General features: G+C 42.4%; 1 protein-coding gene across 7 annotated transcripts in view; it reads right to left on the bottom strand.

The window, feature by feature from the left end:
• Positions 1 to 23,608, bottom strand: part of ST3GAL6 (ST3 beta-galactoside alpha-2,3-sialyltransferase 6) — a 62,136-nt gene that overhangs the window by 22,945 nt on the left and 15,583 nt on the right. For 3 of the 7 annotated variants that reach the window (XM_058555665.1, XM_058555666.1, XM_058555669.1), the window contains exons 2-7: positions 20,156 to 20,329; positions 19,760 to 19,931; positions 7,425 to 7,524; positions 5,144 to 5,221; positions 2,072 to 2,175; positions 764 to 827 (exon numbers count right to left, since the gene is read on the bottom strand). In XM_058555665.1, coding sequence (XP_058411648.1) covers positions 764 to 827; positions 2,072 to 2,175; positions 5,144 to 5,221; positions 7,425 to 7,513 — 335 coding nt within the window. In that variant the 5' untranslated portion in view covers positions 7,514 to 7,524; positions 19,760 to 19,931; positions 20,156 to 20,329. Of the gene's footprint in view, positions 1 to 763; positions 828 to 2,071; positions 2,176 to 5,143; positions 5,222 to 7,424; positions 7,525 to 13,454; positions 13,575 to 19,759; positions 19,932 to 20,137; positions 20,330 to 23,608 lie in introns of those variants that run through there. The other 4 variants (XM_058555670.1, XM_058555671.1, XM_058555667.1 and 1 more) reach the window with 3 other exon arrangements.

The following is a 23,608-nucleotide window of genomic DNA, read 5'->3' as shown; positions in this document are numbered from 1 at the left end:
CTGCACCCACCGAACAGCACCTCTGCTTCCTTGGGCAAGAGGGCTAAGTCTGCCATTTTCCTTTTAATGGAAGCTTAATATCTACAGACGACCCATATCATCCCACTGGACCAGCAACCAAATTCTAAAGTGTAGCTTAAAACTTTGTGAAATAACTGTAATTCTGTAAAATAAGTCTACCTGCCAAGAAGTCTATCTTTGGCAATTCAATTCCTAGGGGTAACTTGACACCAAAATTTTCTAAAAACGAAATTACCTTTTGTAGGCAGAAAACGTATATCTAAGCAAGCTCTTTGCTTTCCTCAAATATAATCCCAAATAAAAGGAAGAGAGCTGCTTCTGGAGTCCAGTACTCAACCTTCTTCACAAGGGAAACAGAAAAGATCATCATGAGTGGTTCAGAGGATGTGAGGGAGGTGTGGGAAACAGCCACAGAGGGAGGCTGTAAGCCCAGTAACGGGTTGTGAATTAATTCTTCAGAACAACAACTTAGAAAAGATGAATGTGGGGTAAAAATGTCCTGACTTAGGACCAGCATCGCTTGTTGTCAAGACTCTGTAAACTTTGAGCCATCTAATCCTGCAGCTTCTAAATTAATTTTGTAGTTTGTTTATTTCAAGTGTCACAGAGATAAATGCTAGATGCTTTAGTTATGTACAAATGCTACAGAATTTTCCTGAATAAATACATTTTACATCCCTTGGGGTGTATCTTTTGAACCACCTTAGCTAAAAGTCAAACAGAAGCAAGGAAATAAACTCACTTGTCAAACTCGTCAAAAGGATCACAACTCGGCAGTTTTGACAGAGCAAGTCGAAAATGTTCCGCTAGAAAACAAATGGAGGATTATGAGTAAAAGGATCATGGCTTCTTAGGCACAGAGCAAGCCACAGTGTCCTCCCCCAAACCCATTTCCAACTGGTATGGCCACAAATGATTTATTCTGGGGTGAAAATTAAGGATACAACTGCAATTAGCCAGTGCTGCCCGATAGGCACACTCAAAATGGTAAATGCTCCAAGGACACGTCCCAAAAACCCCAGAAAAATAAGACGATTAATCTGAAAACATGCATAAAAAGATAACTAAAAATTAGCAATATCAGATGAAACTGACAGTAGTACAGATATGAACAGTCAGCAAGTTTAAGCCTATTAAATTATCAAATTCTCTGCAATATTATTTTAACACACACACACAGAGGATCAGCTGAATAGGCAAAATTTAACTCAGAAAAATGTAGGCTCATAACCTCCTGGGCTTTGAGAGTCTCTCAAAAATTTAGAACATAGGGGTTGGCCCAGTGGCATAGTGGTTAAGTGCGCACTCCGCTGTGGTGGCGCAGGGTTCACAGGTTTGGATCCCGGGTGCGGACCTATGCTCCACTTATCAAGCCATGCTGTGGTGGTGTCCCACATATAAAGCGGAGGAAGATGGGCACAGATGTTAGCTCAGGGCCAATCTTCCTCAGCAAAAAGAGGAGGATTGGCAATGGATGTTAGCACAGGGCTAATCTTCCTCACACACACACACACACAAATCTAGAATGTAAAGCTGTGTACAGCCAATGAGTTCTCAACGAGCAGAGGGAAAAGTGTTACGTCATTAGTAGGTGGAGTACTTCTCACTAAATTTAGCAAAAATAAAATATCCACTGATTAAATTAAACGATTGATCAAGGAGCTAGAACTTACTGATAAAATAAAATAAAACTTCCAAGTAAAGAGGTGCAATGGGAGATGGGAGGAAGTTAACCCACAGGGTTATCCTGCTAACTCTAAATCAGAATAAAGTAAGACATCAGAACTCGTAAATAAGAGGGTGGCAAAACAGAAGTAAAAAGCAGTTTCTCGACAACAACAGAAAATCTACCACTTTCATTCTATACTATCTCAAAGGGAGTGGGGATTTGTATATTAAAACTTAATTCCCTTCATCCCATCCCAAAATCATACCCTTTAGGAATCATTATGAAGCAGAAAGATTAAAAGGCCTTAAAATTACATAAACATGTGGTTCACATCAAACAGCACTCATATTTATAGGGCAGCATAAGCAGAATATTACTGACCTGAATTTCTTATCCCATAGGGCAAATCAAACTTATCGCCACCATACAAGGAAGCAATCTTTTTAAAATCAGCTACACACAGAAAAGGGTGAAACTCATGAAATCTGGAAGAAAAGGATAAAGAATGATTTTCCCAAATGCCAACAATATTCGCAGGCATTTAAAGTCACAACTGAAAACAACTGTAGTGCATCGTTCATATTGCTATACTGACTATGTATGAATGTATAACTATTTTAAAAATTCTTTAAAAATTGTCTTAAACAGCATTTCAGTATTCCATGGAATGGGATATACAATGGAACTTACAACCGGAATGGAAATACTTTCTAGGTCATGGAACCAAAATTATGTTACAGCTTCGGGGGGCTGGGGAGGAGGGAACAAAACGTAAAAACAAACCAACACCAAGTGATAAAAAGTTAATCCATCTACAGGAAGAAACAAAGGAATAACGGAAGATGAAAGTATTGATGCTAAGCCACTCCCAAATTAAAAAGTACCATATCTATGGAATCGTGTCAGCCGTGAAAATAAAAATAAGTGAAAAAGTGGATGCAGCTAGGACCAAACTCTCTCCTGATGTCACTAGATTCAGATTTACTCGAGAACAAGAACTGCTCTGCTGAAGGCCGCCCCTGCCCCGATCTGGCACCCTCAGACGAGGGAGGAAGTTTGACGAGGGCAGGGTGTGCCTGTTTTCTTTCACTTTTAGCACTGGCACAGAGTATGCAGGAAACACGTGTTTAATAAATGATTGAATGAATTTAAACTCCAAATTCATTCTTTATGAGACCATTATGAAATAGAAAAAATAAGAGTTTTTTTAATTTTAGAGAAGGAACAGGTATTAAAGCTCATATTAACATGCTGTTTTCACCCACCGGAAGGACTGGACGCTGCAGAGCAAATCAAGCTAACCCTTACTGCGACCCCCACACAGCACCCCATTTCTCCGGCCATTTCAGCTTTGCCCTTTCTTAGACTAAAAACTGCGGGTGGAGATCAGAGCGCCCCTGGGGCTTCAGAGGCTGCATGACAAAATGGAAATAGCAGTGGAGGAGGCTGAAAGAGCTTCAGTTTTGTCTTGGCTTTGCCACTCAGGAGCCACTAACCGCGGGCAAGTCACAGGAGCTGAGGATCTTAGGCTGAGCTAAGAACTCACACGGATTCACACTAAGGAAACAGGCGAGAGACCAGCCCCTCCTGCTTGAGACCTGACGTGTGTCCCAGTTGTGACAGTGACAGCAGCCTCGGGGGTCCAGCCAACCTTGAAAGATCATCTCTATTTTGGGGTTGATCCCCAAGCTCAGGATCCACTCTGGGAAGAGGAAGCGTCAGGTCACCTGACTTAAGACTGAGAGGAGACTCAAGCTCTCTGGGTCTTCTGTGGGGAAGTGACCCACAGATGACTCTGCACCCTGAGGGCAAGGCGACAAAGGACGCTGGTCTCCGGAGTCGTGGGGGTGACGATGGTGAGTAAGGATTAATGTCTACTGCCAGTCAGACCTCGTGCTAGGCGACTCTCATTGTATTTCTAAGTGACATAATTGTTTAGCACCATGTCTCACACATAGTAGGGCTCAGTAAGTATCAGGCCTCTCTGTAATAATTACACAGTACATTGTATTTTATTACATTGTCTTATAGGACATTATAATGTATCGTATGACATTTCTGCTGTTGTTACTCCTACAGAAGCCTGGAAAGGTAGGTCAAGTCTGTGAATCAATTTAGACTAAGACACTGAAGCTATGAGAAGTGAAGTAACTATAGAATTATCTGGCAAAGCTGAAATGCACACTGAAGCTTAACTCTCAGGAAAGATGTCCTCTCCACAGCCCTGCGAGAAGACCTCCAGGGTTCCCAGTCAAGCTTCTCCTGATGCTACTGGCAGAGGAGAAGCACTGACCCCAGAGAATGCTGTTCCTGTGGCAAATATGATTCTACTTGTCCTTACACTGTAGGCTTAAACACCTGCTGAGTAAACTTGCATAAATACTTTAACCCTTTTGGATTTTCTCAGAAAGAAAATATCTTTTTTGGCTAATGTTGAAGAGCACCTTGACTATAGACAAGCGTCTTAAGCCCACTGTCTAAACCCATAGGTGGCTCCTGAAATCAGTTTTGCAAGTCATGATCAGCAAATTTTTAAAAAGTGAATAGAACAGAATACAGGGTGTCTGGAGTAGGAAGGGGGAAAATTCTTTCTTTCTTTTCTTATTATAAATATATGTGCATACCAGGTTCCAAAGTAAAATGTGTCAAAAAACTTTAAAACCACTCTTCTACTTTGCAGTGGTCCTAAGTGGGCACCCCCCATGGATAGACCACAGGCAGGCGTGGCACATCTGTAACCACATACAGAGAGATTTCATGCAGAGAGTCGGTTGGTTTTAAAGGGATCTGTAGTCCCAAAGGGTTAAGAAAACCAGTAACAGAAAGGAGCAGTAATATTATAAAAGAAAATAAGAAAAGCAAATGTGAATTTTTGATCCTTAAGGGATAAAATGCTGAAAAGCTTGTGCCTGTTTTACACAAACAAGCCCAGACCAGACCATCGTTTATTCCTGTTGATCTAGAAGCAGCCTGACCAGCCATCTGTCAAAGTTGAGGTGACAGAAGAAAAGAACATTTGTGGATGGGAGAGTCAGTTCTCTACAAGCCCTGACAACCACAATGAGCAGTCATTACTTCTCTTCTGTGAGACGGGGACGTAGTTCCTTAAGTCAGCGCAGGGCAGGAAAACCTGTCTCACCGCACAGTGGAGCCTAGAGGCGGGGCAGGAGAAGCCACAAAGCAATAAGGGCGGAAGCCTACAGCCAACAAGGGGGAATAGAAGCCTAAAGGGGGTTCACGCGTTATGCCCCCCACAGGCCTCTCACCCTTGGGGACCCCGGGCCGACGAGCGCCCCGCCTTCCTACCGCACGCGGAGCCCGGGCTCCCCCCGGGCGGGTGCGGGCGTCCACGCGCACCGCTCGGGTTTGTATGCGGAGAAGCACCCAAGCGTGGACAACGGTGACAAACACACGTGGAACACGTGGACGCCACGGTTTCTCTGATATTTTTACCTCAGGAGAGAGGCAAAAGCCGGCTGTGACAAGCAGGGCTGGACCTCATTTCTCCGCTTCATCTCCACCGGAGGCACCCTAGGGGACAAAGACAGGCTCAGAAACCAGGAGCGGCGGCGCCCACGGAAGCCCGGGCCCCGAACCCTCGGCCCGTGAGAGGGCCCCGGGCGGAGATGAAAGTCCCCCCAGCAGCCCCTTCCCCAGGACCCGCACACACTCCAGGACCCGGGGATGCCAGACGAGGGGGCGGGGAGGGCTGAAGCGACGTGCGACCCGGAGGGTTTCAAAGAACCGTGAATCAAAGGACCCTCGAGAAGGGCCAGGGTCACCGCACCACCGTGGAAGCCACAGCCAGGCTGGCCGCTCAGAAGTCCCCACAGCCTGGAGACCAGCTCCCCGGTGCGCCGGCTCCCGGGGTGCTCCGGGTCCTCCCGCCACACCTGGGACACCTGCGCGCACCCAGCCCGCGGACACACCCACCCCGCAGCTCCCACAGACCTGAGCCTGCCACCCGGGACCCCACAGAGCCCACTGTTCGCAGTCGGATCTCAGGCTCCTCGCCTCTTGGCACAGGTCAGGCCTGTGTGTCCCCTGAATGGAGCACTGTTCTCCACAATTTAAAAGGGTATTGTGAAACAAGACAGAGGGAACAAGGGAAATAAATGAAGGGCCGCGGAGGGGGCATCCAGACTTAGCCAGGAAAGAGAAAAGAGCCCAATAAGAACGTGTCAACGACCATCACCCATGTGAAGAATTAATCTAAAAAGAAAACTAATCAGTGTTCCTCTATAGTCTGCAGGATTCAAACTGAAAGAAATAGCCTAAACTCTTCATGGAGAGACTCAATTTTCAGTGATTTTTGGTACAGAATCCCCGTTGTTAGAACGGACAGGTTTCTGAACTATGAGGCTAGTAAAGTCCTTATGTAGAGAAACATCTTTTGTGAATAACACAAACACAAGAATCCCTTGATTTATCCATACAGAAGATACATAAATGCGGTGGACCAGCACATCAGGCTATAAAAGCTAAATTACATTCAGAGGACAAAATGAAGTATAAGATATTACTTGATTTCTAAGGTTATTAAAAATATAGAAAATTGTTTTAGGATATTGTGAAGACAAACTTTGGGTTGCTTTTAAAAGAAAGACAATTAACAGTCTTACATAGTTTTTAAGAAAGCAAGTTCATGGCACGAATACCCATCTAAGGTAACTTCCCACGGTACTTTCTGTGACTCCACTAATGTATTCCTTCCATGAACAGCATTATGTTTCAATCAACCAGTGATGAAATTAAATGCAGAAACATCAAGTTTTTTTTTTTTTTTTTTTTTTTTTTTTTGAATCTAGTAAGCACAAGCTAGAAACAGGATCTAGGACCTACTATTGAAAGCAAATAGTACTGAACTTTTGTCTAAGACAGGAAGTTGCCATGTGACTTATTTTGATTTAATTATAAACTACCACTCAGCCAAGATTTAAAGGTCATCAAAACTTTATTCTTCGCCAAAGGACCAACAGTAAGAAAAAGGACAAAAAGCTTACTATAAAAGTTTTCTCTGCAATAAACTATCTGTGCCTCTTCAAAGTTTTGTATATGACATTTCAAGTCTAAGTTGTTTCAAAAGGTACATATATCATCATTCACCAAATATTTTTAAACAAAGGAAACCACCTGTAGTGTCTACATTTTATTAACAATCTCTTATCCAAGATCTTAGGTTCTAAAAGTCAAGTCCTACTGAGTCCAAGAATTACTCCATTAATTCAAGGAGATGATATATTATATAAAGACTGTTATGTCCCAAAGATGGGCAACACCATTGCTTCACTGAAAAGTTAGTAAAAAGAAGGTGTTGCTTCTCAGTTTTTATTTTTTTTTAAGATTTTATTTATTTATTTTTTCCCCCCAAAGCCCCAGTAGATAGTTGTATGTCATAGCTGCACATCCTTTTTTAGTTGCTGTATGTGGGACACGGCCCCAGCATAGCCGGAGAAGCGGTGCGTCGGTGTGCGCCCGGGACCCGAACCCAGGCCGCCAGCAGCGTATCGCGCGCACCTAACCGCCAAGCCATGGGGCCAGCCCATCTTCTCCGTTTTTAAACTGTTAGAGATGCAGTGTACAGGATACTGGATGGTAAAATCCCAATTTATAATGGAAAGCTAGAAAGGGTTCAAAATGTTGCAGGGGTTTTTACAGGTCCCTCTAATCATTTGTGTGTCTGTGTGAAAGACTAGTTCAGGAGCTGTTTTTAAATAGCAAAAACGAAACTTACCAGTAGACATTTGTTCCCCATAATATACAATGGAGCACGTAGTAGAGGAAGACAGCACTCAGGAATATGACCACGAGGTACCCTCTCATGGCTGGCCCACCTGGAACACAGGGAATGAGGCCAAAGGCAAGACTGTTACACAAACAGAGTCACACAGCGGCTCCAACATAAGCATTATGAATAAACACCTAGAGAGGGAAGAACGGAAGAATACGATGCAGACCTAGTATTGCCGAAATACCCACCAAATTTGCAGAACGAGAATATTTTTTCTGTCTCTCCTTGTCCTCTTATCTTTAATCAAAACAACATGATGCATGTTTAAACCAGGAAACACATCCATGGTTTCAAAGCTAGTGACTTCCATACTACTCTCTCACGTTAGATAAGAAAGAAAAAATTTCATTCAGAACAAAGTTTTACACATTTATTCCACATCCAAAACGTTTTTTCAGAAACATTAAAAAATATCTAGTATTTTCTCTCTCTCAATAGAAAGTGAATATATGCCTTAAGATGTAAACAAACATTTCATTTCTTCAGTGCTCGAAATGACTTTTAAATGCTATACATTATAACTTTTACAAGTCCTTTTTCTAATTTTAAAAAACTGAGAAAAAAGCTACTAAAGAATATTTCCCATATCCTCAATTTTTATACACTTTTAGACACACCCATTTGATTTTTCAATGTCACAGCACAGGTAAATTTAGCCAGTTACTTGCTTGTTTTTGTATTAAATGGTCAGTATACTTCACTGCATGTTTCCAGACAGACAAAAACCTGGGCACAATCCTCTCTAGAATATAAATGAAAAAAAAAACCCTTTATAGAATACATATTTTTTAAAAACCTGAAACATGTTTGTTCGGTTCCTACGTTTCCTCCGAAAAAATGAACAAGTTCTCACTTCCATGTGTAATTAAATGCAAAAGACAAATTTAATACGTGATATGATTCTATACTACATCTTCTATTTCAGTGCATGTGACTAAATTTATACTATTCCTTTGCATCTCTTATCCAGTTTCCAGTTCATCGAGACAATTTCACATGACACTCCTCTCAGTTCTGTCTGTGTCTGTTAACCTCTACTGGGGTGATTCGGGGTAGAGCGTGTTGGGTCTGGTTAGACAGATTGCCAAGTAATGTAATGCTGCCCCCCTTTAACGGTCAAATAAGTTCAAATGGAAATCTTAAAATACAGATCTCCTTTGCCTTCAAAAGTAGAATATACTAAACACAATTTAAGCTGTTCTTGATAATGCGGGGCTATCGTAACAAAGGACGTAATTGTGCTGGGCTCTGTTGGAGTGGGGACCCTCTGGAACTAACGAGGGTGTGGGGCTGTTTGCTGAGGGTCCTACATGGTGGTGATCAGCCGGTGGGGACTGCCCATCTCTCCCCGCTCACTGGCAGCTGTTGCTTCTCACTGCTGTTAAGGCAGCCACCACCCCCACATGCCATTCTTATAAATTAGTTAGAAGTGAAGACTGTCAGCAGAAAGCAAGTAAATGAGTTAAATGAGCAAATTGTAGTTAACACATACTTCTCATTGGGATGCATAGCCCCATGAAGAGTCGACACTGGTTGGGAATCAGAAGACACGAACCATGGTCCAGCTCCACACAGGTCCTGGCTCGGGGGCCTAAGGTAGATCAGTTCACCTCTTCCAACCTGAGTGTCCTCCTGCATTTACAAGTGACAGCACACAACCTACGTCTTTGGACTATTAGTTAACCAAAATGATGGGCATCAACCTATGACCAAAATACGTGCTGAATAAGTTTGTGTATTTTATTGTCGTTTGCTTTCTAAAACTAAAGCCAGCTGTACTCTTTTTCTACACAGTAAAATGCCCGGGTTTTGAGAAAGCCAAAGTGAAACCTGGCCCATCCTTCATGCAGCCTGCACCACATTCTTATTGGCCTGACAGGAAGCTGCGGCTGGGTGTGGCTTTGGCAGAAAGCCCAGCATCCTCTGAGGCAAAGGGAGGGGAGCATGTAAGGGCTGCTGCTTCCATCACGCCGGGCCTGGGCCTGGGCCCCCCTTCCACTCTATTCTGTCTTCCTCACCCGTTTGTAATGTATGCTATCTTGATATAGTGTGGGATCTTTTAAAAATCACCTTAAATTCTTCTTGGTAAAAAGCAAGAAATAAATTGCCTGATATTTAGTAGCTAAAAAAAAAAATAGTATGGTTCCATGCTATTTGAGAAATAATTAGTAAAATCCAAGTGATGAAGAGAATTAAGGTTTGGGGACCATCGTGTAGAAGTCTAAGACAGTGAGGTATTTGGGATGTTGGACGCAACGCTGAAGTGGCTGACTGAAGAATTAAAGACGGACAAGACGGCTAGCCCAGAGCCTGGCCCTGACACGTTCAACCAACGTTGGCTTTCCTTCCTTCCCTGGTACTCGCTGAATTGGGAAGGTCAAGACGCTGGGTCCTAAAAGGCAGTCCATCCTATCTGAGAGAGACGAGACTAGGAAACGCTGTGGCCGGAGGCCATGAGCGCTCCTTCATGACAAGGTACAGGCCCATCGGTGCCGACAGGGAGCCCACGTGCACTTAGCTTGTCTCATCCCTTCAACTGAACTGACCTCAGGAAATGCTTTTTTTCCCATGCAAGTAGCTCCCAAATATGAATATAGGATAAATGTAAGACTCCAAAGAACACAATCGGGTTATTTAGAGACCCTGAGACTCCTTTGAAAATCACTGTAATGAAGCCTTTTTTGTGGTACATGCTGATGGTCTCAGACATCAGGGGTGTCCAGCACCGCTGGGAATTCTAGAACCCGAGTTAGACTTGTACCTAGACAGCTTTAGAAATTACTGATACCGGGCTTAGGACAACCCGGCAGACATTTTACCGTGGGCCAAAATAGTCACCAAACGACCTGCTTAAATACTCAGATTAAATACTTAAGGATCCACCCAGAAAAACACCATTTATGCAGCACCCAACAAGAGAGCCACTTGCCAGTATCAGCAATTTTTTAAAAACATATTTACATCTAAGATAAGACAACACATGATGGCCTAGAGAAAGAAATAAGTATTTACAATTCAATTTGCTTCTCTGTCCCCCAAAGCACATTCTTTGGGAAATTTATGTATTATTTTACAGAGCACAGAAGTATGGGTAAGCGAGATTTTTATTGTTTTCCATTCACTAATGTGGTTTAGCTGAAAACAAAGAAGTGTGAGAGAACATTCTTTTTTCCTTCAAAAAGCAAAATAAATCCACTCTTGAAGAGCCAGTGCCTAACCAACTGAGAAAAATTAAGGAAGCTTAGCCACTCTCTTTTATTTCATGGGCGATTCAAAGCGTCTGTAGTCAAGTTGCAAAGTAGAATGGGGCCAGCCAGGATATCCTTGTGATAAACATATATAGTTCCTCTGCTTGCTTGCAGGAAAAAGCTTTCAGAGATACATGAATTCTCTAATTATAATTCTATAAATGGAATGACCATTTTGCTTTGAGCAAAAGCATTCAAAGGAAAGCCAGTTAGAATTTAACAGAATGCATACTTTAAAAAAATAAATAAATATGGCCCTTCAATAGGAAACAAACAAGTTTGCAGATCTTGCCATTAAAGATGATAGGCGCCAGCTTCTCGGCTGCAGCTCCTCCTAAGACCAAGGTCCCTCAAACATCCTGTACAAAGTTTCAATCATAAAGCAATTATTCGTCTACAGTGTGAGTAGAAGGCGTCAAGGAGAGCAGGACTCATAGGCAGAGATCAAATGCTTACTTCTTCTGAAATGATGATACATAATCCAATATACGAATAACCTACTTACGCCAAAGTGAGCTCAACCTCGGCAACAGTTTTTCCTTCTCTTTAATAAGACAAGTGTATTTGATGTGTGTGGAGCTGTAAAGTTCATAGAACGCTTGCATATGCCATCGCTTCACTAAAGGCTCAAAACAAGCTTGGTAAATGGCTGTGCAGTTGTGATCTTCCTGAGGAAGAAGGGAAATGAAAGTTTCTCAGCTTCAGTGAGTTGTCGCGGGTCACGCAGTTTAAGAGACAGAAATAGACTAAAGGTCTGACCAGGGTTCTATTCCTGGTGTCGCCCTGCCTCTGAAGACAAAGGGCATGAGAGGCTCTCAAAAGAGGGAATTCGAATCTATGGCTTCCTGACAGCGTTCCACTGGTGGCGACAGTTCCAGAGGGTGAATTCAGATAGCGGTGAGGGGAGGTGGCCCCAGGGCAGCGTTCCCCAAAGCAACTTGGCAGTTCCAGGGCTCAGCACCAGCTGGGGGCCTGTCCACAGGCACTGGCCTGAGCCCCAATCGATCCGAATCGCTGGGGCTCAGAAATGTGCACTGAAACAAGCACCTTCCAGTTTGATTCTTATGCATACTCAAGTTGAAGAACCACCACTCTGGGATACGCTACAGACCATGGAGAAAAAAAATCATGGATTTACTGAAGCACAGACATGCTAAGCAATGTCAGAGCAGTTATCCAGGAGCCCAGGTGCTGTCTGTCTATTGTTTCCCTTCTAGCACTTCTGACAACAGCTGGCACACAGCAGATGCAAAGGAGATCCCGTAACTAGATGCTTTGTTTTTGCCCGAAATGCCTAGCACACAGGAAATCTCCAACGAATAATGGCTGATTAGCGTGCGCCAAGACCGGTGATAAATGCTTTTGGTGCACTGTCTCCTGTAACGCTCACAACCCCCTGTGAAGGGAGGTAAACCTACAGTTCCTATTGTACAGCCGAGGAAACTGAAGCTATGAGAGTAGCAGGACTTTCCTGGGCGGAGAAGTAGCAGAACCAGGACTCAAACCCGAATCTCTGAGCCCGGAGCAGGCATTGTACTGCTCCTCCCCAGATGTGAGCTTTCACCCACAGGCACAGGCCATCCCCTGGGCACCAAACATTACAGACATTTCTCTCCTTTGTGTATCCCCCCAGCTCCTTAAGTAGTATCAATTCTAGGGGTTGGTGAAACGGAGAGAAAGGTTATAGTCACCAACTGTGCTGAAATAAAACCTTGTTACTCCCAACCTTGTTATTCTGTATTTCAGTAAATCTATTTTTTTTCTCCATGGTTCTGTTGAGCGTCCTAGAACAGTGATTCTCAAAGTTTCGTAAGCACAAGAATCAAACTGGAAGGTGCTTGTTTCAATGCACATTCCTGAGCCCCAGAGCAACCATGACAGCATTGTTTATAAAATAGAACAAACCCTACGGAATTGACTTGAAATTGGTCAGATTTTTTAGACTTTCCTAATGCTTTCTCAAACCAAAAGGAGCTTGTTTTTCCAACAACCAGCTAGAAAAAAGCGTGTTCAGCAATAATTCTTGAAACATTGTTCTATTCACCAAGCGCAAAAACCCTGAGGGTATCTCAATCGATAGCATACAACCCCAAGGAAGAAACCCCTTCATTTGCACTTTTCCAGATGCTGAGCACACGCAGACCCAGCCCGTCTGCCCCTCTGCACCAGGTTCCTCCAGACCTGGCCACAGACGCTTCCTAACCCCTCCCGAGGCTCAGCCCACCCCAACTCTCAGACTGGTCCTGGCCCAAGGAAAGGAGCCTGAGGAGCCCTTGAGCAGCATCTCAACAGCTTGGTCAGCCTCCTGCTGGTCCATGCTGACCCCGGGCGTCTCATCCACCAGCTTGGGTTCCCGGCACCGGGTCCCTGAATTATATCCTGGTTTTCCAGTGTCTGCATTCTTCTCTCTTGCAGCCACTCCAGCAGCTCTGCAGCCCAACTTCTAATGCTTTAGTAAGCGGATCCTAAACTACATCCTCATCCACTCTGTCCCCTCATGCTTTCTGCTTCCTCAGGGACAGGTGTTCTACTGTTCTGCTGCTCAGTCTCATCTCACACCCAGCACGCTGCTGCTCAACAGTAACACCCAAGAACTTGTAACTCTGTGAAAATTAGAAGAGGACACACCCTTGGCTCCACTCAGCCCTCTGGGCACGTATCTTGGCACGGGCAGGATTTCAGCCACAACCTTCCCCTCAGCCAGGTGCCCCTGTTCATGGCTCACCTTGATAGCCTTACTAAGTGGCCCTGCTGACAGCCTGTGTCCGTTCAGCCCTAGAAGAGGCCCTTCTCCATTCAGGTCTCCACCAGTCCTCAGCTCACACTGACACACGGCGAGACAGTCTGTCTGAACTTGGTGAACAGATCTTATACCCTGCCTTCCTTCCTCTTTATATTTATTGCTCAGTTTATGACTGTTCTCTGCAATCGCCTGCTAATGTGAGCATCAGCTCCAGCTCTAGCGATGTAGCATGTCTAGATTTTTTGGTCCAGCCCCATGGGATCCCTGAGCCCCCTAGACCTAGCCATCTCCATGTAGCCCAAACCTTAACGGAGACACACAGGACCCCACAGTGACAGTTGTGAAGCCCTCAGTCCTCTTTTTTTTTTTTTTTTGTGAGGAAGATCAGTCCTGTGCTAACATCTGCCAATCCTCCCCCACCCTTTTTTTTTGTGTGTGAGGAAGACTGGCCCTGGGCTAACATCCGTGCCCATCTTCCTACACTTTATATGGGACGCTGCCACAGCATGGCTTGCCAAGCCGTGCATCGGTGCACGCCCGGGATCTGAACCAGCGAACTCTGGGCCGCCGCAGCGAAACTCGCGCACTTAACCGCTTGCACCACCGGGCCGGCCCCCTTAGTCCTCTTGAACTCATTTACCACCCCTCTTTTAAGTTACGGTCCTTATTATGAATTGGATGATCCTCATTTACATACCAAGGACCTCCAGCCCCCGGCGGTGAGGATCACGTGAATAACAGCACAGTTTATAGGTACTTACCACATGCCCAGCACTAAGCCCTTTCTTGCAGGACGATGAGAGCAGGGTGCAACCAAACCCGATCAGTCTGAGTTTATAAATTGCACATTATGGGAATCTATAATTACTGTATCTTAAAACTATAACATTGTGAACTTAATATATTCACTTAATACCTTTTTTAAGTAAAGCAAGGGAATGATACACGTTAAATGTACGCATTTATTAAAATATACTTAGAGACATTATAATATGAAAACCCATTCATTTCACAATTAATGACATAAATCTTAAAGAATCAGTAGTCTGGCTGATGGAATTTCTGCTAGAACCACTTGAAATTCTCAATTGGACATAATTAAGGAATGAAGAACAGCACATACAAAATTACATCACATGCAATATTACACCTGAAAAAGCTAAATTTAAATCTGAAGTGTTAAGCTACTGCTATTTGATACAAATTCAGCAAAAAAAATCTCTGACATTACTGAGTAAATTAATAGAAAATTATAATTTGACTTATGTACCTCCCCCCAAAAAAACTATTTGTATACTTTCAACAAATTGGACCGACTGTATACATTCTGATTTCTAAATACATAGTTTTTTCTTTCTGCAGGGCAAAAGGAGAACATGTATAACTAACTTTCTTTCTCTCCTCTCCCTCCAATTCTTCTGCTAACACAGTGACACACAGTGAGTTCCCACACACACACACACTCTTCTCTCCATCTTTCAAGAAAGCTGGGGCTTTGCCAGATTTCATCCTTAGCATATGTAGCAAGTCTTTTCACCCAATTAAAGCCAAGCTTTCACTGCCAAAGCATATGGCTGAAACCTCCCCTGAACGTTGGGTGTGCTCACTACAAAGAATAGAAAAGGGAGAGAAATGACTTTTCAGCAGAATTTTGTTTTTTCCTAGCACAGCAGGACACACTAAAATCATTCAGCTAATAGCATACTATGCTGGATGTGAAACATAAATGAACTGGAGTTCCTGTTTTCAAGATCTCTCCCTTTAGACTCGGCTATATTGAAAAGACACAAAGAAGCTTTTAAGGGAACGTCTTATGTTCCTACTGTTTATTCATATTTTCTCCCAGAGACCCATTTCTTCTCCCAGAGTGGAATTTTTCTTTATTTCCTTATATTACTATCCCACTGATAAGAGAGTCTCCAAGGAGCGTTAGAAATGCTTAATAGGTTAATGATTGTAAACCATTTTTTACATTAATCTTGAGATAAAATTTTTATATAATAAAATTCACCACTTTTATGTATACAATTTGATGAGTTTTGACAAATGTATACAGTCATGTAACAACCACCCAAATCATACTAAACATTTCCATCAACCCTAAGAGTTCCCGTCTTCCTCTTTCCAGACAACTTCCTTCCCCCAGTTCCTGGTGTCTGATCTGCTTATCACTATAGTTGTGCTTTTTCTAGAAGTCCATATACATGGAATCATAAAGTATGTATCTTACTTTTGGCTTATCGCAATTAGTATAATGCTTTTGAAAAAATTGTCCATGTTGTTACTTGTACTAGGAATTCATTCCTTTTTATTGCTAAGTAGTATTCTACTGTATGGCTAGACCACAATTTGTTTATCAATTCACCAGCTAATAGACAGTTGGTTTCTTTTCAGTTTTTGGCTATTATAAATAAAGCTACATTGAACATTCAAGTACAAGTCTTTGGGTGGACACGTTTTCATGGGCCATATAGTAAATGTATGTTTAACTTTATGTGAAAATTTTACATTGCATTCTGGTGCCTATTTCTCAACAACAGATTTTGCTTTAATCTCTCAGTTGAAAGGAAAAAGCCCCTGCCTATAACAGTTCAAATTATTGACACCATTGAATAATACAGATCACTGACAGAGGGAAGAATGGATTAAACTATTAATACTGAGCACTCATTATGCATATGTATTCTACTTCAGAATTTGGGGAACAGAGCTCACCATCTGGTGAGGAAGCTACGTTACACTGTTTCAAAATGAGTATGATTATCTGTTGGGAGAAGTCAAGGTAAATATTTTAGACTCCTGCTACTCAAAGTGTGGTCCACGGACCAGCAGTATTGATCCACTGAGTCAAATGTGCATTTTAACAAGCCCCCAAGTGATCTGGGTGTTTGAGAAGCACCACAGGAGGAGGTCAGAGGAAAGGATTATATCCCACTGAGGGGATCAGGGCTTCACAAAGAAGTGTTTGAGGGGAACCAGAAGCTCATCCTAAATTCCATGCTGCCTCTTTTAAATGTCTTAAAACTACATTTTAAAATTTCTTATCAACAGAATTTTCCCTGAAGAAACCAATCAGACTTTCTTAGAAAATAAGTGGCTTTGTGAAAAATTTCCCTCACCATTCTAGGGGATGTTTGTGATTTCTTTGTAAATTCCCTGGACTTTTGCATTCCTATATTGTTTTCAGTCTAATCCTTCCATTTACTACCAGTGTCACTATGATACAACTGGTATTTGTGAGAGGAACCATACAGGACTCCTCTCAGATTACACCCAAAGGACACACTCCATTCTGCATTGCCTCCTGATTCACCTAAAAGTGCGGTTGAATCACCAGCCAAACCTTTACAACAACATTTCCAATTATTGCTACACATCTTGGACCCAGAATTACAGATCTGAGAGCTGGAAAGACCACAGGAGTTCAGGGCATTTAGACTGAGTAAGGTCCTCTGTCACCACACTACAGAGGAGGCAGCCAGGGTTTAGGAAAATTTACAAACTTGCCAAAGGTGGCCTCACTCATAAGTAGCAGAGTCGGGAGTGCAAAAGAACATTTTTATGTGGCTTTTCCTCCAGCACCACGGGCTCATCATGGGTGCACAATAACAACCCACTGGTCTTCGTTTCATTCCCATCCTCTCCCATCTCCAAAGCTTTCAATTCCTAAGCCACCCCCTTGGGGGACGCTGCTCTGGCCTGGGTCTCCTCTCACTTCTCTGCCTGGGCTTCCAGGTCTGCCCATCCTGCTCGGCACACCTGACAACAGGTGTTCTCAGGCTCTTCTCTTAACCCTGTTTCCTAAACCCACGTTCTCATTACTTCTCAGCCACCAGCAACGATCACTAACCTATCTTCCCTTTCAACAGCCCACATACTGTACCTGGCATAAAACCGTAAACACCCAGCTCTCATTCTGTCACCCACTCCACAGGAAAATCTTCGGTGGCTTCCTACTGTCACCAAATAAACATAAAATCACTTAGCCTGGTATTTGAGACTTCTATAATCTGGTCCCTCCATCTAACTTCTCATCTTCTTCATGCAGTTTATTCTCTGCAGGTGGCAGCACAGTTAGGTGGTAAGGTTGTCTGCTTGGCAATCAGACCCCCTGGGTTTGAGCCTCATCTCCACCTCTGACGAGTTGTATGACCTGGAGAGTTGCTCAACCTCTTTATACCTCAGTGCCCGCAGCTGTCAAATGGGAATAATGATACTACCTAATAAAGTTACTGTAAGTGGTAAACATAAAGCACTCAGATAAACATCTGGCATATGTCAGGACTCTCCCGCTCTTGTTTTACTTCTTCTTTTAAAACTAGTGAAGTATTAGCTGCCCATCCTCCAAGCCTTCACTAAAAACTGACTTCATAACATCCTGGTAAAGATCCTGATGAACTCATGACGTCGTGCTAACAATAGCCTCAAAAAATTAAGCTTCCATTACTGTGCTAGGTAGGATTTCTGCACATTCATTTCAACATTTCAAAGTATCTATGATAGGAAGCCTTACTCATCCGCTTCTAAATATAAAATGAAAGGCATTCAAGACAGTAACTCATTAGCAAAACTCATCTTAGAATTAGATCCTATTTCTGGCTTTAGAAACCACATCTTTTTATGCTTTTCATAATAAAACTGCTCTGAGTCTTAAAAACAAACAAACAAATAACCCAGATTTGTAATCAGCATATCAAATTTATGTCTTGAAGCAAGAAATAAAATCAAGAACTCTATAAACAACCTGAGTCAGCAGATAGGTTTCATCTTATGCTCTGATTTGGATCTGTTATAATGTTGATGAGGATTCAAATATTGCATTCTAGGCTCAGAAGCAAGTACTGGGGTCAATCAGCAATGTCTAACAAGGTAAGGATTTGTCAGCCTGAGACTAGAGAATGGGGCAGAAGAACAAACCGTGCGACAGACGGCAATCAAAATAGTTTAAATTTTCTGAACACTTATGTCACAGAACTGTTCTAAGTACTTTAGATGTATAATTCTTTTAATCCTCAAAACCACCCTTAAAGAAAGGTACTATTGTCATCCCTATCATGCAGTTGAAGACACTAAAGCTCAGAGAAGTTACAATGTACCCAAAGATACCCAAGGATACCCAAGGAGTAAGTGGCAGAGCCGGGATTTGAACCCAGGCACACACCAGAATCCATGCTCTTCACCATTATGCTATAAACACTCAAAATATTTCCATCTTCTTGATGCCAGGAGATGTAAAGATTGACAGGAAAGGCAGTTCCACAAATCACCAAGATGATTACAGCCCCGATTCCATTAAATTAAGATGTTTCTGTCAGTGAGAACCCTGGAGATCCAGCCCTACCTCCAGCCTGGCTTCATGTTCAAGAGTTCTGCAGGGCCAGTGGTCAGGACACTGGGGAGGGGCTGTGAATAACCTCGTGAGTAATCTCGGTGTGAACAATGAAGAGTTCGAGAGATTCCCAAGGACTAAATCCCAAACCCACTGTAACTGTCCAAATTCGCCAGGACCACTAAAGCATAATGTTCTCAGTCAATAAGTGTCCTTCTCAAAACAATTCCCAAACCAAACAGTAATGTAACAAATTTGCTAGGAGAATAATTGCTCTCTGACGAAACTTAACAAATCAGAAAGACTGTGTGGATTCATGAGTGAAACATGGAACTAATTCCTGGTGGACATTTGAGCCCCAGAGCTTTCTCAGAATAAATTTCTAAACTGGTGTCTTAAATTTATACATGGGATTCCAGGAATTGTAAGGAGAATATGCCTAAAAATTATATTAAGGTAGTTTAATGAAATTATTATTAATTGCACCATTTAAAGAAAGAGATGGAACTAGAGTTCATTCTATTGAGAAAACAAGGTCCAGAGAGGGCAAGCATCTTGCCCAAGGTTACACAGCTTGTTAACAGCAGTTTCTACAATAGTTGTGAAGCATGTAGTGTTCTAATTTTAACTTCAGCATTTTCTTACGCTTTCACTTCCATATTGGTCTAGAACAGTCCCAAAGAAGGCCCCTTCAGATTGAAAATAAAAACAATTTTTAAAATTTCCATAGTTCGACTTTGGGATACACTGAAGAGTCATCGATTGCATTAATAGTCTCATAGGCCCTCTGGCCACATGTTAGACTAGTCAGAGATAAACTATCAGGCAGCTGTATACAAAGAAGGAGAGGGTATGTTAAAGTCTCCTGCCAGCGGTGGAAGCATTGTATAAGAACATTTCAAGTGTTCAGACTCACATCTGAGAGGTTGGAGACAATGGTCGCGTGGCCTGGGCTCACCTGCACTTTTAGGAATCTGTTCCCCAAAGGCCCTCTGCTCCTGGAGGGGAAGGAGGTGGTGAAGGAGGTGGTGCTGGAGCCTGGGGAGGCTGTCTGCTCACTTGCTGGAGCCTCTCCACTAGAAGTCACCCCAGACAGAGAGAGGGTGGTGCTGCTCCTTCCCTTGCGCGTGCTGAAACAAAACACAAGGGGGGCATGTTTATAAGTGGCTCAGCTACCCAAGAAAACTTTTAAGCCAGTAGACAAATTTTAATTAAAACACTATTTTAATAAATAGGGGTCACTTCTGACCCCTCCAAAAATGCTTTACAGGATGACAAAATTACCAAAAACAAACAAACAAAAAAATCCAACAGCAAAACAAGCAGCATGTATTACATTCCTGTAGTTCATGACCTGTTATCCACAGGATCCAGCTCCGTCTCCTTGAAAAAACTAACCCATGCAGCTCAATTAATCCAAAGCAACCCGGTAATGAAAGAACCAGGTCTTCTTTTCAGCTTCTCTCCATGTATACACAGCTTCATTGTTCACTGCGGAGAGGACAGAAGGAGCTGCTGCTCTGAAACCCTGGAAGAGGAAGGGATGGGAGGGAGAGAGGAGCATGAGGAGGAGGTGGAAAGAATAAAAACACCCAGAAGAAAGGGAGGGGACGGAAGCCTGGGGGATTACCAGGAAGAGGAACTAGTTTAGGAAAGTGCTGTGGGCCACTTTCTCAAAAAATTTTGAAAAAAATCTCAAACTGCTCCTGGTACAGCTTTTCTTACACAAGACTAACCTTGACACAAAAACAAACAAACACTGCATGCTTTGTATTTCTCATGTTAGTAGAAAATATGTTATTTAAAAAAAAATTCCTAGGAAACAAATATCAAAAAGCAAAACCCACAAAAATATGGCAAATATTTTACTTCAGAAGCCACTTATGAACTCTAATGTCCTGCAATAAGGAAATAATTATGCTTAATTATTATGAAAATTATATAATAACATCAAAAAATATTTATATTCTACCAAGAAAGATTTTAAAAAGCTGAGTACACTAAGATTATTTCTATGTGTTAGATGTGTTGTGTGTGTGTGTGTGTGTGTGTGTGTGTGAGATACACATTACTGAAAGGCATTAGAGAAAAATGAAATCAGTTGATGTGCTGAGTTGTGGATTACAGGGAATTTTTTCTTAAAGGTTTAAAATTATAGAGAAACAGAAAATGCTTATTTTCTTATATTTCTATATGCATTTGACTGTTGAAGTGCTAAGACGCATTTAGAAATTAGAAGAAAAGCAAAGCTGTGCTCTTTAATGGCTATTATTATAACAGAAGTCTCCACCGTGAGACAGATTTGGAACCTAAAGGAAATTACAGATAATGATAAATTTGTGCCTCAGAGTCATTCTCCCTAAATGTATGGAAAGTACAGCTCCCGGGTTTCTCTCATCTTCTACCCGCTACTATTATTACTCGCTGGAGTAAAGAAGCAATCACAGTCTTGAAGCTGGAAGGGTCCTTTATGATTATCTCGTCTGAACAAGTTGGTAAGGAAACCTCAAAAAATGTCAGACCAGGAAGAAGTGGGGGATGGGATTTAGCTACACCTGGAGAAGCTTCACTCGAGGTCTGAAAGAAGAGTGCCCATTCTCACGTCTGAACGGCCTTCATGAGAAGCGGCATTGGTCTGGTTCTGAAGGTTACTGGGGGGTTAAGCCAAGGTAGTGACTGCAATATTCAAGGAGTCAGGTTTGAGCTCAGTATGGAGGAACTTGCTACTATTTAGGTTGCCTGAAGATAATCCAGGCTGCAGTGCTGGAATGAGTCACTCCTTACTAAAGACACGTTCTGAAACCCCCTTGAGAGGGATCTGAACAGCAGCGCTTACTCAACTTCAATGTCCATTGGCATCGCCTTAGCACCTTGTTAAAATGTTGATTCTGATTCAGTAGGTCTGGGGTGGGGCCTGAGAATGTGCATTTCTAGCAAGCTCCCAAGTGACGCCAATGCTGTGGGTCAAGACTGTGGGTCTTGAGGATCCAGGATGTAGCTTGATTACAAGCATTAGAATGTTGTTTAAACCAGCGTTCCCAAAGTGCCTGGAGTCTTCTAACCACATGACTTCAAAAGTACCCCCAACCCTGATATGGGAGCAGACGATTAACAAATAGCTCAAGTGGTTAACAGCAGGGTTTGTGAGTCCATACATTCAAATTTCCAAAAAAATTTGTATCCTGGTATCTCGCAGTAACCCCTATATCATAAAATAACTAATTTTGCACAATTCTGAAGAAGAGATGTTTCCCTTCCATTAAAAAAAAATAATAATGCTTACTCTAAGTTTGGCAAATAACTGAAACCAAGTAAGTGTGTTCTGATAAATGAATGAATATACACTCAGCATTCAAAATGCAGTTGTCTATGGTTTCCATACACTACAGTTAATAGAGAAGCAGGATGAGAGGAAATATGGCTATACAGTCATTTCTCCCAGTGATTCATGTTATAAAATTTTGTCTACAGAGGTGGGGAGGGAGGAAGTCTCCCAAGGCCATAATTTGTAGTCTTCTTTGTCAATGCAGGGCTTTGCATTATTTTCCTAGCCCTGGAATTTCACCTCCCTACCACTCATCTGGGTCATAAAAATTCCTTCAACGCTTTGAAAGTTTCTTGCCTGCTCATATTTTGCTCTGCTCCCCTATGTATCTAAAAGCTTTGGGCTTTCGATCAGTTCAAAATCCTACATGATGTATTTCCTGGAAAAATATGCTAATATCTGAACACACACAGACCTTCCTCAAATTTTAAAGTGTTCTTAGGTTTCTCTCCCAGAGTAAATAAACCCATGGCTAAGAGGGAATGAGTTTCCTGCCTTTTCTCTGACTCTGAAAGTTTCCCTTCCAAAGGGTTTACTGTTTTAGTTTGCTTAAAACTTGTAAGTAACATTCCCTCTGATTTACAAAAGCCCTTTTTTCAAACTGTCAGTTTATTCTGAAGGGACCTGGCTTATTCTGCTCCCTGGGAAGTATCACCTTCTGTTTGGTAATTCCTCCGCTGCTATATTTAAAAGACAAAAGTGAGTTTAGCTTGGGGGTAAACAGTCAGAGAAGCATATATCAAATCTTAAGATTAAAGTGCTGGAAATTGTCTTGCTCTCCACACCAAATGAAAATACGTGGTGATACTTCTATTACGATCCATCAGATGATCCTCTAAGGCCAAACTACAAATGTGATGCAAACCTTAATTTGGGGTACCTTATAATTATTAATACAAATAAGCCAATACATGTGATACATATATTTTATGAAATCATATAACCCTAGATTTCCTTCCTAATACTAGTAGGTTAATCCTTTAGGGAAAGTGAGTCAAATTCATTTCCTGATAAAATTAACTCTGAAAACTTTCACCTTCTACTATAACTTTCTTGAATTAGTCAATCAATAATTTCCCAATTGTCCTAGGCACTCAACATACAGTAGCGAAGAAGAAAAACAGTTTACAATCCAGGAGAGAGGCAGAAATTAGCAAGTAGTTCCTAAGAAATTATTAAATTACAATTGCCGTACAACTGGCACTGACCCGGGTGGGGAAGGTCAGGGAGCTGCTCTGGAGAATTTGAGAGAATTGCTCTGAGAAGGAGTTAACCAGAGGAAATAGGGTGGAAATGGAAAGCATCCTAGGCAGAGGCAACAGCGTTTGCAAAGATTGCAAAGATTCTGAGGTGAGAATGAAAACAGCGCAATGGAAGAACAGAGGCTGCTGACAACAGGAGGGATGATGAAACTAATAATAGCTGATCTTTTCTGCATGCCCACTACAGGCACGAACTCATACAATCCTCGCAGCAGCACTG

Source organism: Diceros bicornis, chromosome 15, assembly GCF_020826845.1.
Source record: "Diceros bicornis minor isolate mBicDic1 chromosome 15, mDicBic1.mat.cur, whole genome shotgun sequence".
Taxonomy (NCBI): Eukaryota; Metazoa; Chordata; class Mammalia; order Perissodactyla; family Rhinocerotidae; genus Diceros; species Diceros bicornis.
This window is presented reverse-complemented; position numbering and strand designations above follow the sequence as displayed.